This window comes from Molothrus ater, chromosome 7, assembly GCF_012460135.2.
Source record: "Molothrus ater isolate BHLD 08-10-18 breed brown headed cowbird chromosome 7, BPBGC_Mater_1.1, whole genome shotgun sequence".
NCBI classification, from domain to species: domain Eukaryota; kingdom Metazoa; phylum Chordata; class Aves; order Passeriformes; family Icteridae; genus Molothrus; species Molothrus ater.
In genome coordinates this window covers 10,144,198-10,158,792 of record NC_050484.2, presented here as the reverse complement: position 1 = coordinate 10,158,792, position 14,595 = coordinate 10,144,198, and the positions used below count along the sequence as shown (strand labels likewise).

Genomic DNA, 14,595 nt, shown 5'->3' with positions numbered 1-14,595 from the left:
CATAGTGAATTAAGGATCAGCTTTGCTTTAGAGACTGAAATCCATCGTAGCAGATGCAGTTTGGTTAAAAGGAGAAATTATGAATATGCAGAAGTGTGACTAAAAGCATTAAGACAAAGGCATATTAGGGTAACTTAGAAATAACCACTAAGAAATATTAATGGGAAGTCAAGTAAACCAGTATTGGAAAGTGAAAAATATGTAGACATGGCCTTTTAAAAATGTGTTTTCTTTGGCAGAATCAATGATCATGAAAACTGTGCATCACTACTCATTGGAGCCATCGATGCCAGCATTGTCAACTGTGAGGATGACAAAGGAAGGTAACAGTTCCGTGGACAAATTGCATCTCATGACTCCATTTAGTATTTTTCATAGTTCTTTCTGAACCTCTGGCACTAATCCTTATCTGCTATGGTTGAGCTAAGACTTGTCATGCTGACTCTTTCAGACAGCAGTTTACAGCACAGCTAAAAGGTGTCTCACTTGAAACAGAATATGAAATATTCAATGTCAGAGTGCATATGAAAAAATATAGAAGTAATAGTATTTTGTTAGTTTAGAACTGCTATGGCTATAGGCCGTTTCCCTGGACCTGTTTTCTTTGTTAAATGTTTAAACACATTTATCTTTGCTAAATGGAGTGATATTATGTACATACAGAAAAGTATTTCATTAATGGTTTCCATGTTATGTTGGCATTCTTAGGGCACACAGCTGAGAATATCTACCCAGGAAAATAAAACTATTACAGCAAGAGATGGGCATTCAGCCCAATCCTTTATTTGTCACATTGAGAATCTCCTCACCATATATGCATATATTTAATTAAAATTGCTAAAGTTCTAAAAAGTGAACACTTATTGTTTTCTTTGATTAGAACAAATTTAATACCCTCAGTAATTACATAATTCTGTGAAGATAAGAGCACCTCACCTTTGCTGATAAGCAAAACAGAAGCAGCACTGAGCTGGGCTGTGTACCAACTATCTTTCATCTCTAGCAGTCACCCTTCCGACCCAAAATGCCAAAGAGCCACAGGGAATGAATTCCAGTGTCTTTGTCTTGTAGAAACTGATAACCTTCAAGGTGGATTGAATTCCTTCTGCCCTTTATAGTAGTGCAGTTATTTGTGGCTTGTTGCTGCAGTATCTTTGACTACAATTCAAAATATTTAAATTTTTTTAAATAATGAATCTATTCTTTTCTGATAGTTCTTCCCAACTGAGGCTTGCTAAAAAGTAAAATCAGATTAATAAGGACGAGGGATTGTACTGCTTCTCATGTTACACAATATCCTCTATTAAAATAAATAGGCTGCCAATACAAGATTCTTCACAGTGTCATATCTCCACACTATCATATCCACCTTTGGAGACTGGAAATATTATTTAACTTACTTCAGCTGCTGCTACTACAACCTTCTTATGGTGATAACTCTGACAGGGAAAAGCCCTGAAACCTCTTGCACGTGGAGGTTTCTGGGGGGCTTGGGCTGTTGCCCCTCTGTAGCTGTGTGGGTGTTGCTCCCCAGGACTCCCCTGCACGCCGCAGCCTTTGCTGACCACGTGGAGTGCCTGCAGCTGCTGCTGAGCCACAGCGCGCGGGTGAACGCGGCCGACCGCGCGGGCAGGACGCCGCTCATGATGGCAGCGCACGGCGGGCACCTGGGCGCCGTCGGTGAGTGACTGCTGCCCTGGCCCTGCCCTCTGTCCTGCACTTCTGCCCCACAGGGGAGCCCTGGCATCCTGGCAAAACTCTGCAAGGAAAATAGATTGTGTGCATCATGCCCTGCTGCGAGAAGATAGCTTTTCATCCATTAAAAATACTACTTTCTCTGCAGTCTTAGTGAACATTTGCAATAACAATTTTGAGTCTTTCTTCCTCCCAAGAGCACGAGGGCAGTAGTAATTCTGTTCTCCTTTACTTCCTTGATTTTGAGGAGCAGTAAAGCTGCATGTATTAAAAAGATTATGTAAGCTTTTCCATCCTGTTTTATAAGAAGCCCCATTCTTGAAAAGGCAGCTACATTTTCCAGGCTTGACTGTGTGCCACAAGCACACTGATTGGGGACCTTATGGGCTTTGCAGAATTCCCTTTTCTCTAGCTTCAACAGCACAGGCTGCACCCCTAGTTCTTTATATCCCCTTAGTCCTCTCAAAGCAGGATTTACCGTTGTTCTGAGGCAGAGGATTCAGGCTAAAAATGCTGATCTGCAAATAGGGAAGTTCATAAATAAATGAAGATCAATATATATATATATATTATAATATGTTATATATAATATATATGTTTGACAGTTTGGGGCACCACAAACAAGCTGTTAGCTCTGCATTTGCCATTTGCCTGCTGATTAACTGCACAAGATTAGTCTGTTCTCATTCACTAATTTCATTATTATAAGGCTTACATCATATAAAGACTTAACTGATTAGCCTCTATGCACATTTATATTGAAATAGTAATTTTTTTCTCTCTTTTGACATGTTCATCTGCCCATTGGATTTCTTCATTGATTTCTACTATATACCTCAGACTTTTTGGTGAACATTGCCAAGGCTGACCTGACATTAAAAGATAAGGAATTGAATACATCTTTGCACTTGGCTAGCAGTAAAGTAAGTTGAACACCTCTCTGTGCTTTTATTCTCATCAGTCCATATGAATGTATGTGTGCATTTATGCTCTCAAGTTTTCTTCTGCAGTGGAAATGTGGTGGTCACAGTTGTGGTGAGGAAGGGAAAGTTGTTCCAAGCTTTTTCTCTTGTCTGTTTTAAAGTATTGTACATTGAGAAATAGGGATGGCTCTTATGACAGCTGAAACATAAGTAAGTGACACTAAGAGAAGTAAAGGAAACCCTTTAAAGTTTTACTAGATAATCTCACTGTAAAACAGCTTAAAAGGTTTAATAACAAAGAAAAATAAAATTATTTTTTATTTATCTCCAATTCCTGTGAAAGGAGACCAAAATTTTCTCTTAACAAAGCAGGAGCGAAACCAGAGGTTTCACATTGATTAGATGGGTGATGGTGTCTCTTCCTAAGCCTTCTTCCTCTTAATTCCAATTTCTACTGCTATTTCTGCAAGAAAATATGCACAGAGGATTCCCTTTCCTCTTCTTTTGCTCCTACCCACAGATTGGATTCCAGTGTGATCATATTACTCCAGTTTCTGGAGACACATGAGCCTTGCTGAATTCTCAAGGTCCTTCAGGCAGCTCTTCCCCTGCCAGGACTGTAGGCTCAGCATCTGCAACTTGTGGTGCAGAACCAGGATCAGAAATAAGGCCTGGATCTGTATTATTCCCAAAGTTCCTTTGTTAGGAGGAGCTCTGACAAGGAAGAGGTTTTCTAGCAGCTTATTAATAATACAGAAAAGCATTTAAAGACCCACAGAGTGTGGTATTCGTTTCTGAGATGAAAGCATTCTCTCTCACTGTGTAGTTCTGATAAATCATCCACTGAATGTTCACTCAAGAGAAAACAGCATTCTCTGAAAGCTGAGGAAGTGAATTCATATTTAATGAATGCAGGGTTGAAAGACAGGTGAATGTCTGCATTTCTAAATGTGCTAAAACATCCCAGCAGTAGTGGTTCACAAATGGTATTTTAAGACTCAGTTCACCTTCTACACAGGCTGACTGAGCAGCATCTTTTATATTTCAATTGAGTTATTAAATTTCACTTTTATTATGTAACATTTCTTTTGCTTCAATTTCAAACTCCTCAGCAAATTAACGCTTTTGGGTTTTTTTCCCTGACTACAGGGTCATGAAAAATGTGCCTTGTTAATACTTGACAAGATCCAAGAACAGAGCCTTATTAATGCAAAAAATAATGCATTGCAGACGTAAGTATAGCCTGATCCTCTCAAGTTCAGTTGATTTACCAGAATATTCCAGTTTACCATTTCAAATTCATGTCTCAGATTACTTAATAGAACAGTAAAGGTAATTTCTGATTTTTTTGAATGCTTTCCCTTGAAAAAGACCCAAACTATATTGCACTCTCTCTTTTAATTTTCATTCTGTTCGTGCCATTTCTATGCATGATCTGGTGGAAAAATTATATGAGGTCATTTATTTAAAGACTATATCAAAATGTCTGTTAATCATGTGAATGTGTAAGTGTACATCTGGCATTTTCTAGCTTTTTGAGCTTCACCCCAAATTTAAATAATTTATTTAGACTTACTTAGACAGACAGGTGTCTGTCATTTAGTTCTCTGAAGGTTTTTTAGGTAATATTTTATGTGCAACTTCTGTCCATAGCATATGTTATCAGCTGCAACTGTTTGTTGGCATGGGGAATCCCACCACAGGAGATTCAACCATGAGTTCACATGGCAAATCACCTAGAGCTTGCAGAAGAATTTATTCCATCTTAGCCCTTTTTCCCCCTCTTCCAACATGAAAGTATTTTTCCTGTCCTGCTAGCTGTCCCCAAACCAGAGCATTGGGTGTTGGGCCAGGAAAGGAGCAAACCAATGGCTATTTTTAATTTCCAGCTGCTCTGCAGTAGCAGAGATTAGCAATTGAGTATTCAAGGATAAAAAGGCAATACAATTATATTGAACAGCCTGTAGCAGCCAGAATTAAGGACAGAACACAGGCATTTATTCAGTCTTGGATTCCTTTTCCTTTTAAACATCAATTGTGTGCTGCAAACAGTGCAAAAATGAGAACCTTTTAAATAAAGTCTTTAGGCTGGAAAGTATTAAGCAATGGTGTGCTTGCACAAAAAAATTCTTGTTTTATAGATGTGGAACATGACAATTATTTCAAAGGCTGCAGTAAAATTTAGTGTCTACGATATAATTCTAATGATCCAAGGAAGGAAACCATTATGTTTCACATGCTCAATATGCTTTAAGCATTGCCTAACTTTGTTTAGAAAATCTGTTGTAAACTGAAGTTGAATTTAGTTGTTATGTTTTTGTAGACCTCTTCATATTGCTGCACGAAATGGCCTAAAGATGGTGGTTGAAGAGTTGCTGGCCAAAGGAGCCTGTGTCCTGGCAGTAGATGAAAATGGTAAGTAAATGAAACACTATGACAATCTTCAGAAGGACCCAACAGGTAATTTTACAACAGACTGAAGCAATAGACTTAAAAGGTAATGATAGACTTCATTGATGCTTTTATCCTTCCAAGAACAGACAATGAGTTGTGTGAGTACCTATTAAAAAAAGGAAAATTAAAAGATACTCTTTCTTTAGTATAAGAATCTACTTTAAACATCACAGTGGTCCCTTTTACTGTTCATTTTGCATGTACTGTCAACAGCTAGTCTTTTTTAATGCCTGAGTGCAGTGGTAACTTGAATTTCCTAAACATGCAAGTGGCACCGGATAATTCTGACGCCTTGCAGAAGAATTAAGGAATTTGCATTCAATCAGCGCATGTTTTAATGGGTAGGAAGAAAACCATCAACATGTGTTTGAGTGTGTCCCAGCTCATTCTGAGATCAATCCTTGTGCTTGCCAATTATCTGACCAAGATGCAATTAAATTACTGTTGTCTCAAAAATACATAATTGGTTACTAAATTAAATAATTTTATTTCAGACTTCAGTGAAGTCCTCCCCTAAAAATTATAAGGAACCATAGAGGGATTTGATTCTACAATTATAATTTTTAAAAATATCTTCCTGAAATAAGTTGGTCTTTCTTACAATAATAACTTCATGGCATTAATGTAACAATTGGGTACCTCCATCTTTCCATATCTGTAAAGTAACACTAAATAAAATAACTACTCACCTATCATTGCAAGACTTTTGAGATCTGTGGATGAAAAGAGCTGATTGGTATTTACTCTGAGCCAAATGCTACTTAGCTATACTTGCGTGAATGAGTTCCACAGAAGTCACCTGACCCTAACCTCACTTTAGAGACAGGGGACAGAAAAATGAACCAGACTGTCTTCTAATCACAGATTTCATCCTTAAAACAGTGCATACAGGTCCAGCTAATTTGTATATAACAAATGACAATTAGATTTAAATTTTATACACATTTAGTTTTTCTAGAAACAGCATACACATTTGAAAAGAGAGATGTTCAAGTAGAACCTTAGCACATTCACAGACCTAAAGAATATTAACACTTGGAACACATGGAAGAGGAAATGCACTGACTGCAATCAGTGCTTAAATGTGGGTATTTTGCAACAAAACTGAATTCACTTTTTGCTTACCAAGTTCATCTGTGCTGCAGATCTTGGCTTCCTTGAGGCAGTAGGTACCAGAAGTGGCCACTGCCTTGCATTACTATTGCTGCAGGGCTGAAGATTTAACCATCTGCAAAAGAATTTTTCAGCTCTTAGCATAAAAGGAGGATTTGTTGGAAAGGGCTGGAGTTCTGCACAGCAGCATGTAAAATGTACAGACAGTAAGTGTAATGAGCACACTGGCTTCCAGGGCTCATGTACATGAAGAGCTGCTTTAGGGCAGTGATTGGACAGGACCCAAGTTAAACTGCAGTGAAGACAAGCTTCTAATAGCTCCCCAGTCCTTTGACTGACACTGGAGTCTTATTAGCTGTGTATTTGAAGTGTATGCCATGCTTGCTGAATACAGCTAATATTCTTCTAACACAGTGTATAGTTGGGTAACTAAACATCCATGTTTAGTTGGGTAACTAAACATCCATGTTTAATTGGGTAACTAAACATCCAGTCACACCTGCTCTCCATGTACCCCCTGCACTGGTCTAATTATTTTATAATATAATTCCTAAATAAACTGCTTGCCAAATTGAGTAGATACTCAACTGATCAATCTTTAAAATTGTTCGCTTATTAAGTCAAAAGTTTTTAAACTAATATCTTTCATGTTTAATGCAAGCTGTTGTTCTCAGAATGAGACTCGTTCATGCACACAGAAGCGATGGCAGTTTCTGTCCCTGTTGCTGCAGTCCCTGTGTTCTGTACTGGCCATGCTGTGTGTGCTGTAGAACTGTGTTTAGCTGTGGTTGACCTGGCGCAGTGTTTGCTGCCTGGTTTCACACAAGCAGTGCTTGTTGTAGTCCCGGTGACTGCAGTGCCCCCAGTGTCTCTCCCAGCATGTCCCGTGAGAGTGAGTAACACGCCTGGCATGTGTAACCCCATCCTGTCCCCACGGTGTCCCTAGAGATGTACCTGAGGAATGCCGGGTGCCCCAGGTGCCCTCAGTACTAACCATTGCCTTGTCTGCGTTTGTGCCCAGGTCATACGCCAGCCCTGGCTTGTGCTCCTAACAAAGACGTGGCTGACTGCCTGGCACTCATTTTGGCTACCATGATGCCTTTTTCTCCCTCCAGTTCAGTGACGGCTTTCAACTTCGCTTGTTTTAAAAAAGACAATTTGGGCAGGATGCATCTCTGCGATGGCTCTGCTGTGGGCACCATTAACTCTTATGATAAGCCCTTGAGTAATAACATAGGAACAGAGGATGGGTACAATGAAAATGATTCGGATTCTGAAACATTTTGACTCATTGGTATTCGAAAACTTTGTTATTGTTTTGTTTCAGCTTTAATTTTTGTCTTTTTAAACAGCTTAAATCCCACAGTTATATTCTTAACTATTATTCTTGACAAGTAGGTATTGAAAGATTTGTAGTGCTGATGAGAATCAAGCCTTTAAATAACAAAATTAGAGGGATTTACTGGAACATATTCCTATTAGAGTTCTGCAGCTTTTCAGTTTCCTGATGTTTTCTTTAGGCCCAAAGTGCCCCTGTGGAAAGTCTCTACCTCTTATTTTAAGTAGAAAAAGAGAAAATGCCTTTTTTCTTTTGGACAGCACAAATAAACTGGGAACTGTTTGTAAAGAGTTCTTTCATGTTTTAGCTGCACCTTTAGTGCACAATCCTATTTCCAGCATAACCTTCACAGATTCGAGCATCACCCCTTTCCTATGTTTGTCTGTTTCCTGCTTCCAGGGGCTCTGTTAATTAGATAATTTTTTTACATGAACCAAAGGTAAAGTTGTAATCTTAAAACTGCCTGTATTACTTTTCTACAGGAAATGAAACCTTTTACATTCTGCCTGTATTAAGCACTTAAACGTACAGAAGGCACTTTTTACAGTTCTTAGTTGCAGTACACAATTAGAAAAATGTAGTTGTTAACTCTGAAGGCCAAATTCTGCTCATCCCACCATATTTTCCCATTAACATCACTTCTGTAAAATGCTAATCACTTGGCCCTTATTTTTTTTCAATTCAGCACAAATGTTTATTTGCACTACAGAATTAGGGTCATTAGATGTTTCTGTCACCTGAGCCATTAATCATGAATCCAGTACCAGTAAAAAAAGGGGAGGGGGAAGAAATCATGCGTAGAGAAAGGTGTACGTAAAAGTTTCTAATGATTTGCCAACTTAAATGGCGCTTTTTTCCTTTTCTATGGTTAAATAATTTATTTTTACTGTAAACAGTATTGAATTTTAAAATACTTTTGCCAGTGTTTGGATTAACAGAGCAAAGGTAAAGCAATGAAAGCGTAACACCAAAAGTTGAAATACCAAACACCAGAAACATAGCAGTATACCGTGTAGGGGACCAGAGATAGATGCTAAAAAGCCTTTTGTCACCAGCTTTTAAAGCAGTGTCAACTTTGTGAATATGTTTACTCCTTCTGCCAAAGTTTCTAGGTCAAATGGACCCCGACCCTCCTCTGCAACAGATGTACAAAAGGAAGAATGAGACTTTGTAAACAAAAACAAAAAAAAATACAAACAAAAAACTGTCATGAACTAACCAGCCGTACCAAGAGGACCAAAATGCTTCAGTAATTCAGTTGAAGACTTTGCTACTTTTATTTTTTTGTTCAAATGTGAGTGACATAATGAAGTAGTTTTTTCTAAATGATAAAAATATAAACTTTTGAGGTAAAAGTAGTTTTGGGTGAATTTTACATTTTATGACACAGGTTTCAAGTTGACATTTTTAACTGATGATGTGTTGACCACAGGTGGGTTTTTTTCCCAGACTAAAGAATATGTTCATATACTTTTAATGTACATGTGTTTCTATTTATTTGAGATGAAACAAATGCCCAGGAAAAATCACTATGGCTTGTTCTCCTAGTTAGCATTCATGCATACTGAAATGAAATGTGAATCTGGCAAGACTGAGGGCCTGAGGAGCAAAAAGGAAGGGTGGATGCACACTGGGAGAGTGGCCATCTTGTATGGAATGCAAAGGTCCACTGTCTCTGTTGGGAAAAAGCAGAAAGCAAAACACCTTCCTTTGTTAAAGAGCTTAAGAAGGGTCCAGCCTCTTGCCAGACAGGTGAGAAAACCCACACAGCTGTGGCAGAGCAAGGAGTCCTGTCATTCACACTCAGCTTGTCTCAGGCCTGTGCCTGTGCTGGGAGGGTGAGATGAGCTTCCTCGGTGCTCGCTTTTGGCAGAGTAAAGGAAAAGTAAGGATTTGAATTTTAGTTGCAGTTTTTAGCCCTGTTCTGCTGGATTGTTGAAAATCTATTTGCAGATTTTAATCCTTTAATTAGGAAAAAAATATTAAATATTACGTTTATTTTGCCTTACTAAAATTGAGTATTATTTTTTCCTTGATCGTTAGCAATCTTCCAAAGTTTATAACAAAAAAAAAACCTTTTATCTCAACTCTGTAGTTTCTACAGTAGAATGACAGAGAATCTACAACCTTGGTTTTCTCCTCAGAAATAGCACCAAATAACATTTTAATTCGTTTTTCTCAGCATTTTTGCTTTTAAAAGTTGCAGAATAGCAATACCACCTTACTTAAAACACTGAAAATAAGAGAAGAGAGCATTTGTTAAAATTTTCTGTGGTGCCTGTTCCAAAATGAATAGTAGTCCCAAATTTTGGGGGTTTTATTATGTAGAAGGATGGCATTGAAAACAAACATATGGGAAGTAGCTGCCACCTGTCTAACAGCAGAATCAGCATTTTAATCTTATTTTAAGCAGAAATGTAGGCAGGCTCCTTGGCAGGATTAGTTGTAAGTCTCACCCTGAAATACAGAAAATTACACTATCCTACATGACAGTGCTTCATTAAGAGAAAGCCAGCCCTCTTTATAGAAAGTTGTTATATTATTTTAAGCAGCCATTTTAAAAGTTTCAGTATTTTCACCTGCTGCCCATACAGTTACCAAAACTTTTTCTAATTGCAATACCTCGTAACACTGGTAATTGTGGAGTGCAACAGCTGCTGCATCCCAGAAGCAGAGGTGATTTATTTCTGAATCATGCTGGTCCTTCCAGGAGCCAAATCCAACCTTTACCCATGAAACCCCACAATGCTGCCAGGATGCAGCATTCCAAAAAGCACAGGAACATAGGCTGTGCCCACTCACCTCCAGGGCACTGCACAGGTCGTGCTTGAGGGCGCTGGATTTAGGAGGAAAACTGCCACAAGCGAGACACTGGGAAGTGCTCAGTGTTGGCCTCTCTCACATCTCATGTGAGTTACTAGAATCCCTTTTTTTTGTATGCTAGCACATTAATCTGTAATTTATCACATGTAGAAATCAATGTGCAGTTTAGGGCAGGTATATAAGCATGCGAGTAATGTTACTCTTGTAAATAATCTCCTTGCCTTTCTGTGGACTCCTCACAAGAGTAATCATACAGAATCGTTGCACTTAACCCTGGATCCTGCACCGTACACACGTGGACAGCTTCTGTGTCTGCACCCAGCAGAGGGCACCTGGGGAGGGGCAGCTCCCTGCCCCCCGGGTGTGCTGGCAGGATCGTTTCATCCTGTATTTTAACCACAGCTGCAGGTGGAATCCAGAGCAGGATGGGCTCCCAGGTCTCTCTCGTAAATACTGAGTTACAACCTCCGGACTGCCTGAAATAGCTGTGAAATAGCTCAGGGGATTTCTGTTCATCGCTACTAAAAGGGCACCATAATGTGTTTGGTACTTTTATGCAGTCAACAACTGCCAGGTTATTGAATTAGAACAAACACATGAAATGAATTGTTTATCCATTGTACTGTTGAGAAACTTGGTTATGTATTTGAGGATGATTTTAAAAAAATTGTGATTTTTATTCTTAGTCATGTAAGAAATATTAGAGTGCCTTTTTATATTTGTGTATAATGGAAATGTTTTGTGGAACTTGTCTTTTTTTTTTTTATTTGAGTGTTATAAAAGCAATATATTACCAGTAAATTTTCATTTCAGACCTTCTTTGAATGTATAAAGTGTTTCTTCTTTTCATATGTTCTACCTGCATTGAAATGAAAATTAATATGCTAAATTTCTATAGGAATAATGTATAATTTTCGCAGTGCTGAAAATGCTTTCTTATTACACAAAAAGTAAACTTAGGTCAGTGTTATAGGAAAGGGCGTTTTAAACTAGTGACAATCTTGAGTGTGTGTATAAAATGTAATTTTATGCATTTCTTATGCAGTGATCTACATATTAAAGCCAATATCTTATGTTTTGTAGGTTTTGTCTTATATTTTATGCTTTAGCATGTGCAATATATCTTTACAAACCATGGTGATACGCATCTGGTGCCAGTGTTATATTTTGCATAACATTTGTAATAAACTATATAAAATATTGTTTGATGGTTTCAGTGGGGTTTTGTCGGTATTGTTTGCTTTTGTAAATTGAAGTTTAAGGACTTGGGTAAATGTCACATATGAAATGAGGAAAAAAAACCTTAATTCAGTGAATGACTTGGAATTTAACCTGAATCTTCTCAAGCACAGTTTAGTAACTTTTTAAACTACTGAATGCTGTATTAATGTAATAAAGAACCCTAACTGTAAACTACTCTTGCAATGCATTCAGATGGTTATTTTTACAAATAAAAATGGTACAAATACAGTGGAAAACTGAGTAAATTTTGTTTCTCTTGGGGGAGCCGGGGAGGCTTAAGTATTTCGCAGTTAAGATGAAAATTCAACTATTTCCTACTTCCCTCATATGTAAATACCCCTTGCCCTAGAAAGCTGATTTTGCTTTCTCTGTAGATTCGGGGAAGGTGAGGGAACAAAATAAACCACCACAGTAATTTATTTTTTTTTCTCAGTCATTAAATACTGTTTTTCCTAGTGAGCCCCACCCGCCCTGCTGGGTGTGTCCTGCAGCCGGCTGGGGCAGCAGTCCCACAGAGACTAAAATGCAGCAGAGAGCTTAAAGACAGCGATAGTAAGGTCTCAAAAGTACCCGAATTAAAGCAAACAAACAAAGGGTCCGTGCCCAGCGGGGTGCGCGGGTTTATTTTCGGCAAGGTGCGCTGTCCCGCGCTGTGCCCGGCTGGCTCCGCCGGGGCTGGCTGTGCCGCCTGAGCGCTGCGGGGCCGAGCGGCCGCGCCCCCTCACGGCCCCGGCGCGGCGCCCTCCCCATCATGGCGGACACGCCTCCCCCGCCAGCCGCGACATGGCGGGCGGGCCCCTCGGCCCGGCGGCCGCCCGACCTCCCCAACATGGCGGCCGCCCCCTGGCGCCGGCGGCGGCCAGGTTGAGGCGCCGGCCCGGCCGCCCTCCCGCTCCGCCTCCCGGGCGCGGCGCTCCCGCCCCGCCCCGCCCCGCCGTGCCCGTGCGCGCGGGGAGCAGCGCTCCGCTCCGCGGGGCGCCATGGGGCGGGCGGGCCGCCGGCTGCCCGCGCTGGCAGCGCTCTTCTACGGGGCGCTGGCGGCCCTGGTGCTGCTGGGCGTGCGGGACGTGATGTTCCTCTACGAGGAGAACCGGTGCAGCATGACCTACATGTACGAGTACCCCGAGTACCTGGTGAGTACGGCGGGGTGTAACAGGTGGGACCTGCCGCTCCCGGGGCGGTGCCGCCCGCCCCGCCGCGGCCGGAGCCCGGAGCCGGGAGCCTGAGGCGCAGCTCCCATGGGCCGGGAGAACAGCCCCGAACTCGGGGCTCGCCGCCGTGCTGGAGCGGAGGGCGGTAAATGGGGCACGGGCAGCTGGGGCGGGAGCGGGGCCGGGCTGGCAGGACGCGCTGCTGTGCCCCCGTCGTGTGGCGGTGCCTCTCGGGGGGACGGGGCGGTGGCAGAGCCGCCCACCTGTAGCCCTGCGGGGAGCTTCGTGCTGCCGCCGTGCAAAACCTGCCCGCGGTCAGAGCTGCCGCTGCCTGGAGCTCCGAGTGGCTCTGTGAAACCCAGCACGTTGGGTTTCACACGGGTGTTGGCCGAAGAAGGGGCTGGGCCAGCTCCTGTGGCAGCACTGGCAGTGCCCAGGAGGCCGAGCCTTGCACTTCATGGCCCTTCTCCTGACTTCCTAGTGAGGAGTAGCCAGTGTGTCAAAAAAGCGCAGAACTGAGCTTTGACTATTAGTGTATCTCTCAAGGCGGTGAACAGTGGTGCAAAGTCTTCTCGGTGAGCACTTCGGAGGTGGCATGTCCCACAAGGTACATGGGAGAGCTTGTAAATCCCTCTGAGGTCCCTCTTGTTTTGCTAACAGCCTTGTAGAAGTCTCTTTGAAAACCTGGGATCAGTTTGAGAAAATTGATATTTTCCACACACTATTCTGGTTTAGTAAAGGAAGGATGTAAATGCATGTTAGTAAGTTCGCTGCTAATGCTGCAGCACGCAGTTGTTGGAAAACTATTTCTCTTTTTGATAGTAGTAAATACTACAGCATTTTCTCTCTTCTTAAAAGCATAACTGGTTGACTTCTGAACATTCATTTTTCATTATCTGAGATCTAATTTATGTTGGGAAAAATAGTAATTATTCTAAATAACACAGTTCAGAAGTAGGTTGCAAGCTGACTTGCACAGTAAAGAAGATGAAAAGCAAAACTTCAGTGTCTAAATTCATAATGAAGCAGAAAGTTAATTTTTGGGTCTAGTAACCTTCATTTCCTAACCTTGATATAGCCATCTTAGCCTACAAGAGAGGAATTTGGTATGGCTACAGGGATTGTTTTGTCAGTGCTGTAGAACAAATTCGTTTAAGCAGTTATAAGTACTTAAATACTGCACAGCAAGTTTTGAGATCTCCTGGCAGCCAGAACCTACTTCAGCTTCAATCTGAAGCCAACCAACAGAAAGTTACTGGCAAAATCCGTGTGATGGTGTTGGTGGGTGCCTGAAACTCTTGTCTGCCACCACATCTTTTGTATTTACTCATTATGTAAGAGCCTAAACTCAGGCATCTTTAGGTGGGATGCAAGGCTTAAAGGTGAGCAGTAGTTCCATGCAGGAGATACAAGTCACAGCTGGCTGTATTGCCCTCTGGAATTTCTGCTTCCTGTGTCATCACTTTTACCCTGCAGAAAACAGTGCTTTGGGCTGGGGGGCAAATTGTGAATTCGTTTGGGTTTGCTAAAGTATTGTACTTTACACGTAGCTTTTTATTGTTGGAGGTGTCTGCCGTGTAGGCAGTGCTGCCTTCCCTAGGAAACCCCAGGGTGGGAGTTTCGGTGGGAGGTACCTGTCCTTGCTTCCGGATTGGTGTCACATTACAAACAAATAACTGCTTGAGCAATTAAACAAGAAGTTTCATTTCATTTGTGCCCATCAGTGTGGGTTAGCTCACAGTCTGCCTAGTAATTAATCTTCTTTTTTTGCATGAGTTCTAGAACTGCAGTGTTAGAATTTAAACTGCCCTTGCCCTGTTCAGCTGTACTTGGCAAGAGATTCAGAAGTTAGTAA

The 14,595-nt window shown here is 41.2% G+C and overlaps 2 protein-coding genes across 14 annotated transcripts in view; both read left to right on the top strand.

The window, feature by feature from the left end:
- Window positions 1–11,825, top strand: part of ANKRD44 (ankyrin repeat domain 44) — a 132,011-nt gene extending 120,186 nt beyond the window's left edge. For 8 of the 13 annotated variants that reach the window (XM_036387329.1, XM_054515327.1, XM_054515326.1 and 5 more), the window contains 6 exons: window positions 240–323; window positions 1,535–1,680; window positions 2,536–2,618; window positions 3,768–3,850; window positions 4,942–5,033; window positions 7,207–11,825. In XM_036387329.1, coding sequence (XP_036243222.1) covers window positions 240–323; window positions 1,535–1,680; window positions 2,536–2,618; window positions 3,768–3,850; window positions 4,942–5,033; window positions 7,207–7,472 — 754 coding nt within the window. In that variant the 3' untranslated portion in view covers window positions 7,473–11,825. The other 5 variants (XM_036387334.1, XM_054515331.1, XM_036387335.2 and 2 more) reach the window with 3 other exon arrangements.
- Window positions 11,826–12,584: 759 nt separating this feature from the next.
- The window catches only part of PGAP1 (post-GPI attachment to proteins inositol deacylase 1), a 28,852-nt gene continuing 26,841 nt past the window's right edge, over window positions 12,585–14,595 (top strand). The window contains exon 1 of the mRNA XM_036387248.2: window positions 12,585–12,722. Coding sequence (XP_036243141.1) covers window positions 12,660–12,722 — 63 coding nt within the window. The 5' untranslated portion in view covers window positions 12,585–12,659. The remainder of the gene's footprint in view (window positions 12,723–14,595) is intronic.